We start from the raw sequence: 12,673 nt of genomic DNA on the forward strand, positions 1-12,673 counted from the left end.
ATGCTGAGGTGAAAGAAACCAGTTACAAAAGACCCTGTGTTGTGTAATTCCACTTATATGAAATAAGCAGAATAGACGAATCTGTAGATTCAGAAAGTAGATGAGTGGTTAAATAGGGCTGGGGCAGGGAAGGGGAGATAATGGGTAGTGACTGCTAATGGTTACAGGGTTTCTTTTTGGGGTGATGAAAATGTTCTAAAATTAGATTTGGTGTTGGTTGCACAACTCTGAATATACTAAAAACTATTGTATTCTTTAAATGGATGAACCTTATGGAATGTAAATTACATGTCATTAATGCTGTTGGAATAAAGGGGAAGGAAAAAGGAAAGGAACCAATTTACAGGTTTGCCTCTCTTCCTGTCCATTCATTTCTTGCACAGATTGTTGGTTAGGAGTAAGATGTATGTCATATGGTAATTCCTGTTGTGCTAGAAAATTGCATGCTTCAACTTAATTGATGTTTTATTTTAGGATGATGGCTGATAATTGAAGTCTTGGGTTTTCTAGGTCCATGACCCCTATTAGTGTGATTCTCAGCATGTTTCATTACCTTGTAGATTGTTCCTTTGTTCATAAACTTAGGATAGTTCTTGTTTTTCCTACCTCAGAAGGTTGTTAAGTTCAAATGAAAGTGAGATAGCACTTTGAAAGCTGTATAGTCCTAAATAAATAGAGAGTAGTATTAAGATTTCTAAAGTTCTCTGTATTTTCTTTCCATAGGAGTAAAACACAAATCTTTTCTAACAGTTGAGGACTGTTTTGAGTTGGGCAAAGTGGCCTACACAGAAGCAGATTATTACCATACAGAACTGTGGATGGAACAAGCACTAAGGCAGCTGGATGAAGGCGAGGTTTCTACCATTGATAAAGTCTCTGTTCTAGATTATTTGAGCTATGCGGTATACCAGCAGGGAGACCTGGATAAGGCACTTTTGCTCACAAAGAAGCTTCTTGAACTAGGTATGTTAAATTGGCCTAATTTAAGATTATATATACACACACACGCACACACACACACACACACACATACATATATATGTATATATAAATTATATATAATTATTGTATATAAAAAGTGCCAACCTATATGACAACATAAATGTATATGTATAATTCTGATATATGACTACATATCTTGTCTTACATATATATGTATATAATGATAAATATATATAATTCTGATATATGTGTAATTCTGATAAGTGTAATTTGTTATATAGCTTTGGTACATTTTTTTTTCTTTTTTCAGGTTTTTATTTAAATTCTAGTTAGTCAGCATACAGTGCAGTATTAGTCTCGGGTAGAATTTAGTGATTCATAACCTATATACAACACCTGTGTTCAGTACAACAAATGCCCTCCTTAATTCCCATCACCTATCTAACCTATACCCCCACCTACCTCCCCTTCATCAATACTCAGTTTGTTCTCTATAGTTAAGAGTCTGTATCTTGGTTTGCCTTTCCAACCCCCCCACCTCCCCCCCTCCATGTTCATTTGTTTTGCTTCTTAAATTCCACATATGAGCGAAATCATACGGTATTTGCCTTTCTCTGACATATTTTGCTGAAGATTGTACTCTCTAGTTCCATACATGTCATTGCAAATGGCAAAATTTCATTCTTTTCTATGGCTGAGTAATATTTATTCCATTTGGTACTTTTTATTTGTTATAAGTCAAGAATCTGTTTGACAAATTTTATCCTCTCCCTGTTTATACACTAAATAAGTGGCAACTGATTTTCTTCAGTTAATGGTACTATAACAGTGGCTGTGCTACTCTGCTGTATACTCTTCAGGCATTTCAAAAGTGGACCTAACCTAGCTAACTCAGTAAAAAATGTTTATTTACCATGTTGTTATATTAAATATTACCCAGTTTCCTTTGAAATGTTTTGTGTTCTTACATTTCATGTTTAAAAATGATCTTGTGATTTAAAATAAATAGACTGAAAATGTAATTTGTCATATTCAAATATTAGATAATGTGATATCCTTTGAGGATTTTATCACTAGTGTTTTGAATTTGTTTCTCTAAGTATGATCCAGGGACCATGTGCTTTGGAATTACTTGGATACATATTAGAAATGAAAAATTTCTTGATTTCCACCCCAGAGCTACTAAATCAGAATCTGTGGACATTGAATTGTATGCTAATAAATTCAGGTGACCTCTGGTATATAATGAAGCTTTAAAACTTTTCAAAAATTAATTATTTTTATGAATAGGTTAATATGTGTATTTTAGAAAAGTCAAACAGTTTAAAAGAATTGGCCATCTGAAAATGAACTTCTGATAATTAGGTTATTTCTTGGTTGAGTGAGTTAATAAATTGAGATATTAGTTCAAGTACCTTTTTTTTAGTATTTTTTCGTGATTTTTTTCTCATCACTTAAAGAATATTTTACTCCTTATAGAAAATTTTTAAAAATAAGAAAAGATATGGAAGAGTCATCCATAAGTCTATCACTGAAAGGTTTTCACAATCACAAATTTTTTTGTTTCATTATAGTATATACCCTCTTTCCTGCACATACATACTTATCCCATTCTTTTACAAAATTAAGATTATATTGTATATCACAACATATATTGTGAGCAGTTTCTCAAAGACAAAATCTTACAAATGTAAGGCTAGAGTTCCTAAACACTTCATTTAATATCACAAATGAGGTTTCTGTGTATTGTTCTTTTTTATTTTTGTGTGTATGTGTGGTGGTTTGGATTTTTTTTTTTCCTCTAGGATGGGTGGAGTAGTCTAGTCCTCATTTCCCCTACTAAAAGATAGCTAAAAATGATGACTAGCAATTCAGAGGCAGTTAGTGGATTCTGCTTTATTTGAAAATTATATCTTTAGTTTCTCTTTTTCCATCTCACTTAGAATTTGGGGACTGAAATTCACTCAGAAGTAGGCTGTGTTCTGCATTTATAATGTATCTGTGGTGAATGTTGCTTTTGAACTGTATATACACTGTCTTTCCCATGATGATTACATTCAGTCTCAGAAAAATCTTTTCTATTGCTTAAAATAAGTAGAATGAGTGATATTTTAGAATTCATTTGACATCAAACTGATCATAATTATTTCACTGAGACTTTTCTTTGAGAACTTTTCAGTAAGTTCTCAAAGTAGAATATTTACTTCTTTGACATAAATGGCTGATTCCTTCTCCGAACTCTTTGTATATAGGGTGACAGTAGGTGATTTACTTCAGCCAGTACTGGTTTATACCTGTTGTTTTGGTGTAATGATTTTTATTAGTGCCTCCTTTTACTCTCATAAGTGTCCCGGTTTGAAAGGTAAATTAAATGATCCTGCATTTTTATATTCCTATATTCTGATGCTTGAACAACTATAAACTTAGTCATGGACATGCTTCCTTTCTCTCCAATAGATCCTGAACACCAGAGAGCTAATGGTAACTTAAAATATTTTGAATATATAATGGCTAAAGAAAAAGATACTAATAAGTCTGCTTCAGATGACCAATCTGATCGGAAAACCACACTGAAGAAAAAAGGGGTTGCTGTGGATTACCTGCCAGAGAGACAGAAGTACGAAATGCTGTGCCGTGGGGAGGGTATCAAAATGGTAAAGTGGAAAAGCCAATTGTGTGTGTGTATGAATGTGTGTGTGTGTGTGTGTGTGTGTTTGTACATAGTTCTAGAGAGAATCAGAGTTCTTTTATATTTAAGCCTATGTGATAAATATTAGAATTAACTGCTTAAAGTATTACAGTATACCACATCACCTTATTGTGGGTGTCACACTTAATATGCTCCAGCTGTTAGTAAAATAGTTTTAGAATAAAGCTTTAGAATAAAGAATCATTATTGCATTTTGTTTATTTTTGGTAATATAACTCTTTGCATAGGCCAAAAGAGGCTTATTTTTATAAGATGAGGGATGAGATAATTTAAGGGATAAGATCATTTAAGCTTTATCTTATATCTTAATCCAAAAGAGATTTCTGCAATCTTTATAGAAATAATATATCATCCTAACCCATTGTATAAAACAAAGAATTCATCTATACAATAATCTTTTGTGGTTTTGCTCCTAGCTGACCTTGACAAGATTGCTTAGTGAAACATGTTAGTCTATTTAAGAAATATTTAAAACGCAGAAAGGATTTCAAAAGATTTTAGCTTTAACATTTATTTTTTTTTAAAGACTCACATGTGCCTATAAATATCCCTTCCTTTATTGTATATCTATATTTATGTATTTATAACTCAGAGTACCAGTGCTTCAGGGTGTTAATAGATGAAAGACCACAAACAAGTTTAAGTCTGGAGAACATAGGTTTTTGTTCAGCCTCAGGACTTTTCAGAGTCCTTTTATGATAATGTACATCACGGATATGCTATACATTGTTTCCCAACATTAATAGATCATGGAACTCTTTTTTTAGGAATATCATGGGGTACTAGTGTTCAGCTGAATGTGGGCATATGTAGAAGGAGTTAGTGAATTTTTGAAGTAAGTACTTTTAAGTTGTAAACATTTGAATAGCGTTGTAAGGTTTTCTCTGCTATTGATAAACTCAAGCTGGACTTTACATTTTGATATTGATGACTTTTTGACATTTGAGGACTTATCATTGACAGCCTAATTTCTAACAGCAAATGTGTAGATCATATCTATGTTGACACTTTTGATAGCTAAGTTCATGGAGACCTGGAAGAATATGCGTACTTTTGCTTTGGTGCTAAGGAGTAAATATAAGGGTAATAACACTCTGATAGACTCATGAAACATTTTTTAAATTTCACATCTAAATATTTTATTATGTATCTATTGAAGATAAAGATAATCAAAAAACCATTATCATACCTAAAAAAATTCATAATATTTCCATAATATCATGAAACATCTAGTGAGTGTTCAAATTTCCAATAGTAAGCAAATATTTTTTATTGCCCTTAATAACTCTTAAAGAACAAATCAAAATAAAGACATAGGTATAAAATAGAAGTCTGCTTAATTTGCCAGTTTGTTGATATGACACACACACAGTAACTCTGCCCAAAATCAAAGGATCGTCTTTATCCTCAGAATAGTTAAATTCACCTCATGGTTATATCAAAGACTTATATAAATACATATTTAGATTTTTTTTAAGTTTATTTGTTTTGAGAGAGAAACTGCATGCACGAGTGGGGGAGGGGCAGAGAGAGAGAGAATCCCAAGCAGGCTCCGAGCTGTCAGTGCAGGGCCTGATGTGGGGCTCAAACGCATAAACTGTGAGATCATGACCTGAGCCAAAACCAAGAGTGGGATGCTTAACTGACTGAGCACTCAGTTGCCCAATAAATCTTTAGATTTGGCTCTAGGTAAATAAAGTACATGGAGAATAAACATGAATCATTATTTACTTGTCTTAGTAGGTTAACCTAATATTTAAAACAAAAACTAATATTATTCCTACTTCATATGTGATACACTTATTCAATCAAGAGAAGATTCAGCAATGGAATCACTTATTTAGTTAATATAGGTTGAAAGGAACATTTGTTTTGTCGATCACTCAATTTTTAATATCTATCAATAAAAGCACCTGCCTTCTTTAATAACTTATTTTTTCTTTTTCAGAGTTACTCATTTTCATCTTTGCTTTTTAAAACTACCTAACTAAATCTATTTATTTATGCTACAAGCATTTAACTGGGAGGTATTTAGATAAACCTGATGAGGTTTTGTTTTGTTTTATTTCTCCTTTTAGAAATTTTTTTTCTGGGTGCTTCCCAGTTAGTTTGTGAAGTTTGGAGCAATGCTGGTCATTCATTTCATATTTTCATAAATATGTCATTATTTCTTTCATATTTAAATATCTCAACTTTATTTTAATGAGACAAGGGTTGGAAGAGAAACCCTACCTTTTTTCTTATATAAGGCCTAACACCTCTCCCAGAAAATAATCATTAATAAACCTTGTAAAGTCCTGAATGTCCCATTTGATGCAAAATACTTGCAGAGTACTGTTTCTTTTGTATAGTCTACCATAAATGCTCTATTTATACACAAGCATGATTATTGTTTCTTTCCTGCATAGGAGCAAGCATTAAAAATATTATTACTCTAATATATTTATCATTTTTGTAACTTTATGTTTAGACTCCTCGGAGACAGAAAAAACTCTTTTGCCGTTATCATGATGGAAACCGGAATCCTAAATTCATTCTGGCCCCAGCTAAACAGGAGGATGAGTGGGACAAGCCTCGTATTATTCGCTTCCATGATATTATCTCTGATGCAGAAATTGAAATTGTCAAAGATCTAGCAAAACCAAGGGTAAGTAATTTTTTATCTTTTCTCCTTCTCAGTTTACTTTACCCATGTTATCAGTTTTGCCTTTGCAAGTTACAAATATGATAATTGATATGGCAATAATCCCACAGATAGTTTTAGATATTGTTGTCATAACATAATGGAGTTGTTAACTAAGCTCTATGCCAATTTTTCCTTAGTTATTAACACAAGTAGCAAACCCTGCATCTGGGTTTTAAGCACTTAATTATGAAAATCATAGATGAGATTTTTATTGACACTTAAATTTGTGTTTCAGTATCTTCCTGAAAAAGTTTTGTATGTATTTTCGGAACTTTAGTCTCATAGACTAATCAAAGACCAACTTTCTCCTATCTTCTATATTTTTATCTGAAAGAATACTTGAAGTATTTTTATTTCCCTTCTGGCACATTATTACTAGAAAGATATAATTGGGCACAGTCATCATGCTAATTTGAAATGAGGACATCATAGTTTTCTGAATTTAACTCACATAATTTATCTTAAGAAAAACAATTTAATGTAAATACAGTCCCATAAACTTATTGTTTAGCATAGAAATTCTTTTACGAGAATGGGAGAAACACTACCCTTTATGGTCTTGCCTTTTTCCCCACCAGCTTGTTCTCATTGAACAAGATCTCCATTTTATATCATTGATAGTAAAATACAAACTGCCCTCACTTTTATAAAGAGACTGTTACACAGGAGTTGGCAAATTTTTTCTATAAAGGTGCAGATAAGAAATATATTTTAGGCTTTGCTGGCCATACCATCTGTCACAACTACTCAAGTTTGCCACTGTAGTGCGAAAGCAGCCATAGAAAATATATAAATGAGTGTGGCTATATTTCAATAAAACTTTGTTTCCAAAAGCAGGTGGCAGTCCATAGTTTGCAGATCCTTGTTATATTAAAAGATTTAATTATCTGGATTTCTGTACTGCAAAATAAACCTAAAGTCAGAATTTTTGTTGTTGTCAAATTTTATGATTCCAAATTGGTACTTTTTGTTTTTTTATCAAAGATTACATTTTAATGGGAAAGACTGGTCTAATATATATATTATAATATGTATATATATATATGTATATGTAATATAATATATATATATCCAAGGGAATTCTTATCACTCTTTCATCATATTGTGCCATTATTGTCTGAATTCCTATTTTCGTCCATTCTTTGTGGTCTATAAACCAAGTAAACCAAAACATCTTGGTAGAATATTGATTAAGAATGCATTTCAGCTTGGGGATCAAGTCATGTATCTCTGGGTTTGGAGACCTCAGTCTTCAAAGGGGATGCCTCAGTTGGATTATTTTAATAAAAAAATTCAAAGGCAATAAAAATTATATTCTCTTTTGTTAACCTCCAAATCACCCTCCATTTTTTTTTTAAAGTTTAAAATCATTATCTTGGCTGTCATCAATTTCTTACTGTTTTTGTACATTTATGAGTTCTTTTCATCTACCTTTCTGTTAGGTCCCAAGATTATTTCACTGTATATGTGAAATATATGAACATATATATTGAAGGAAGGAAAGATAGATTTTGAAACAAATTTTGAACAACATTAACCTTTGCAGACAGTTGCATCACTAAAAAAATTAAAATAAGAGGTTTGAAACAGATCATTAACTGCAAATAGCCATTCTTATAACTATAAATTAGACTTCACATTTTAGAAATTTTTCTTTCCTCACAGTCCCATCATCCAACCATTGAAAGAAATTTAATTTCTAATCTCTTTTGTGTATCCTCCATTCATGCAAAGCAAAAACAAAATTTTTAAAATAACAAAAAAAAATCCAAAAACTAAAACACTTCCAAGTCTCAAGGCTTAACACAAGATGACTGGAAGTCTATGGAGTTCTTTTCTATTTTCATTTTCCTTTGTAAAAATCCCAGAATTCTGACCGGTTGGATAAATGTGATTCCTTTTTTTTTGTTTTGTAATGCGACTATTTTGATGGTTGGCTTCACAGCTGAGGCGAGCCACCATTTCAAACCCAATAACAGGAGACTTGGAGACGGTACATTACAGAATTAGCAAAAGGTAAGAGATGTGTATGTTGCATATTTTGCCCTCTAATGAGTGTTTTGTACATCCTACAGGAATTATTCATTTAAGAGAAGTAGGTCATTTTCAGTCTCCAGCTCAAGTCACTGCCTATTTATATACGCATGGGTAAAATGCTTTGTGTTTCACAGGTCTTTCCCTTTAACTAGAAGTTCTCTTTAATCTTTAATTGGTCTGTTATTTTTAGGGAATTAATATGCTTTGCATTTCTCTTCAGGTCAGGAATCCAATCTCCAGGAAATGGCTTGATACTTGTTTTCTGTTTCCTTTTTCTTGCCAAAGGGGAAAAAAAAAGAAAAAGAAGCAGCCTGGATTAATCTGGGAGTAGCCTTTGTTTATATAGTTCTCTCACATTCATAAATGCTACAGTGAATTCACATCATCCTTCATGGTGATTGTACTGGCATTTGTTCATTCATCTTGTGAAATACCATTGTCATTTTGAAGTAATCTGTATTCCTCCTGTTGGAGTTATTTTAAAAAACTTGCTGACTTGAAAGTTGGCAATGGAAAGAACAGAGTTATGCTTCTGATCTCAGTCTTCCAACTACTATTATTCATGAACTTAGTTGCCTTTTACTTCGCCAGAGAGACTTAACTACAGTTTTATCTCAGTGAGAGTTTTAAAAAATAAATTTAAAGAGACTATTAACTATTCTTTTGTCACAATACTTAAAGGACATTAAACTTCTAGATCTGAGAAAGCTCCTGTGAAACCCAGTGCTATAAATCATTTACATACAGCTTCAAATGATTAAAAAAAAAAAAAAAGTGAAAGGACAATAAATCTACAACAAAAATATGTCAACCCATTTTCTCTTGATTTGGAAGTGGCTTTTCATTTATTGCCACCTTTCTAAATGTTTTTGCTGATTTGAAACCATTACCTACCATCCAGACCAATCTGAACTCTTCCAATCACCTGTGGCTTGGCAAAACAAAACAAACAAAAGCCCAAAATTGCCTGCTACGTTAGTAAGTCCTTGTCCTTTCTCTTTTTTTGTAGCTGAGCCGAGCTACAGTACATGACCCTGAGACTGGAAAATTGACCACAGCACAGTACAGAGTATCTAAGAGGTAAGGGAGTAATGGAGAGAATTTTAGTCTTATTTGGACTATTTTCTTTCTTGAGAATCTATTTTAATAAAACCCATGATATGGTTTCTAAGACCTGGGCTTTAAGCATGACAACTATGCCTGAATTTTCATGATAGACTAATAAACAGACATGGTTATGGGACAGTTAACAGAGATTTTCTAGAACTAACTTACTAGATTTCAAAATGCCTGCTGAGACTCCCCAAACTCCCCCTGAAATTGAGTAAGAGAAGTTCCCAAAGAACCATCATAGAAACAAGGCCTAATTTGGCTTCTGCAGTAAAAGCAAAGGTTTAAAAATCTCTAAGTCACCAGAATAGCTGTAGGTATTGAGAAAGGGCATGCCTTGAAGGATTCCATAACAAATCTTTTTAAGTCAGTTGGTTTCAAATTCTTTGCTTTTACCAATGTTTAAAGAGAATTTACTTAAGTTATTAGCTGATAGACCACTGAAATAATTTTAACAATAGATTACTGTGTAACTAATGTATATAACTTAGAAGGAATCTGCAGAATAAGTGACATTATTCCAAAAGAATGCCTTTTCCATCTACTTATTTACAAAGGAGTTTTCTCAGCTCTCATGAAAATGAAAATAGAAATATATTAAGTTTGGTCTCATTCTAGAAATAAGTAATATTTATCCACGGTTACAATACCTAATTGAAAATAACGAAATAAGCTCCTTCCATCTCATTATATCAATTTATAAAAGTATTTTTGTTGTAGAGAAGTATAATGTAATAAAAGACTTCTAGGAATAGAAATGTATATGTCTAGGACAAGGCTTCTCAACCTCAGCATTATTGATGTTTCAGATCAGATAATTCTTTGTTGGTGGTGGTTGCCCTAAGCTTTGTACAAGCTTAGCTGCATCTCTGGCATCCACTAGATGCCAGTAACACCCTTCATCCCAGTTGTGACAGTCAAAAATGTCTCCAGACATTGCCAAATATCCCTTGGTAGGCAAAATCCATCTCCCACCCCAAAGACTTCACCTCTCCACACATGTTGAAAGCCACTATTCAAAAATGGAATGAAAATGCAGTTCAAGAGGAAAAAAAATTTTGAATATTATTGCTGTAAGTCATAGCAAAAGTACTATGAAGGCTGTCAGAATGCATTGTTTCCCTACTCTTTTTTGGGCAAAGCTCTATGTCTTTTATATGGTAATAACCTTCAACATCCTCACACACATTTCCTGGTTTCCTAACTGTCTGCCCTATACTACCTGCCCCCCCCTGCCCCAGGTAGAAGTCATGGAGAAAATTTAATCTCTGTGACATGTCAGGGAGATGAATAAATGGTAAGGATTTGCAGAAACTAATTTGGATAATGTTTTGATACATGATTTATAATGCTTCTGTGCATTGTAATTAACTCTAAATTTCAAGTTAAACTTCAGCTATTTTTCCATTCTATTACAGAATATTATGCATGTGTTGAAAAATAAACCCTTTATTTGTGGGGGTAAAAGAAAAAAATTAACCCATTAAAAATAATATTTTATCAAAGATTATTTTTTTATATGGTTTTAGGCATTTTTACTGTCATAAGACTTGTATCTAACTTCTCCAGATTTGGATGCTTTTAGGAAGCACATAAAATAAATTTTCGTGAACTTAGTTCTTTGGAAGTCCTTTTTGGAAATTTTTTATATATACAATGGACCTTTTGAAGAAATAGCCAGCCCACAGAGTCATTGGACCCTTACCAATAAGGCAAAATAAATTATTCTTGGAAACTTTTTTTTCCTTAAGAACTAAATATTTCTAAACATTTTGAGCTTATTTTTTTAGTATTTTAATTTTATAGCTCTGAGAAGAATTTTATTGGATTTTTTTTAGAAAGACACAACCATACTTTATATTATATAAGGCAATAGAAGTCATTTAGCCAGCAGCATTAGAAGTTTTAGAAGACTAATACCAGAATAAATTCACCTAATCGCAACAAAGTGTGCAGAGAGTGTGTTTGTGTTCAAAATTACCTAGTAACAATAGAATTCCACAGCATAGTGATATTTATATTTACCCAAGGAAAATTGTTCAGCAAATCTTTTAAAAATAAAATATATATGTTGAGAGAGGCCGTAACTGTTAAAGAATTGGCTCCATAAAGTATCCTATACATTTCATATTTAACAAATAAAAAGTTTTTGTTATTTTAGGAATTCATTAGCTATGCTGAGACGTTTTCTACCCATCAGTGTAAAAATCTGAATTTTGAAGATGCCTACAAGTGAAATAAATGTTTTTTGTTTCCTTCATACATTATACCTCTGAAAAAGGCATCTCAAATGCAAAGTAGAAGTATTTATGTGTACTGATGTCAGTTAATGTGGTTCCTTTTGCTGTGGGAACATCTGTATTTTGAATGGGTCAGAAAGGAATTTCAAATATCTGTATTTTGAGAAATTTCTCAGTGACTACATCATCTTCTGAGGAAGGAAAATCTGTTCCAGCATCCTAGCAAATAGAATTTTATTTGGGTAAAGTATCTGTGGAAATCCATTACTGTTTATTTATTTTATTGACTTTCTGAACTTTTGGTAAGGCATCTCTGTCCTTTCCTATATTAGCCTTTCCGATATTTAAAAAAAAAAAATCCCAAACTAAAAATTTACTACAGCTTATTAATGGAAATGCTAATAATTTTGGCTGAATCAGAGAAATGGAATTTTAGTTTTGAAAAGGTAAACATTGAGTTACTGAAAAGGCAGTTTAGTTATGTGAGTTCATTAAGTCCAGTTAAAATAATATAAAGAGATTTGCAAATAAACAATCCACTTAGTGTAGTAGAAAAAGCTTCTTTGATTCTGGTGGGTTATTTTTGGAAGTGGTTTTCATTTTCTTACTCTCAAGTACAGATTTCCTACAATAATGACATTTTCTTATGCTTGAGATTTAATGTAAATAAGGAACAAATACAATATAAAAGCATATTAATATACTATAGAAGCAAATACAAATATATTTGAATAATTTCAGATATTTTTAAAATTGGAGTCCCTTTTTTTTTTTAATTTTTTTTTTTAACGTTTATTTATTTTTGAGACAGAGAGAGACAGAGCATGAATGGGGGAGGGGCAGAGAGAGAGGGAGACACAGAATCGGAAGCAGGCTCCAGGCTCTGAGCCATCAGCCCAGAGCCCGACGTGGGGCTCGAACTCACGGACCGCGAGATCATGACCTAAG

The 12,673-nt window shown here is 32.4% G+C and overlaps 1 protein-coding gene across 2 annotated transcripts in view; it reads left to right on the top strand.

The window, feature by feature from the left end:
- The window catches only part of P4HA1 (prolyl 4-hydroxylase subunit alpha 1), an 89,440-nt gene that overhangs the window by 42,339 nt on the left and 34,428 nt on the right, over nucleotides 1–12,673 (top strand). The window contains exons 6-9 of one of the 2 annotated variants that reach the window (XM_081790528.1): nucleotides 724–963; nucleotides 3,400–3,596; nucleotides 6,123–6,299; nucleotides 8,284–8,354. In XM_081790528.1, the coding sequence (XP_081646654.1) occupies nucleotides 724–963; nucleotides 3,400–3,596; nucleotides 6,123–6,299; nucleotides 8,284–8,354 (685 nt within the window). Of the gene's footprint in view, nucleotides 1–723; nucleotides 964–3,399; nucleotides 3,597–6,122; nucleotides 6,300–8,283; nucleotides 8,355–9,384; nucleotides 9,456–12,673 lie in introns of both variants that reach the window. The other variant, XM_081790527.1, reaches the window with a different exon arrangement.

The sequence above is a fragment of the Panthera onca genome, chromosome D2 (assembly GCF_046562875.1).
Source record: "Panthera onca isolate mPanOnc1 chromosome D2, mPanOnc1 haplotype 2, whole genome shotgun sequence".
In the NCBI taxonomy this organism is placed as follows: Eukaryota; Metazoa; Chordata; class Mammalia; order Carnivora; family Felidae; genus Panthera; species Panthera onca.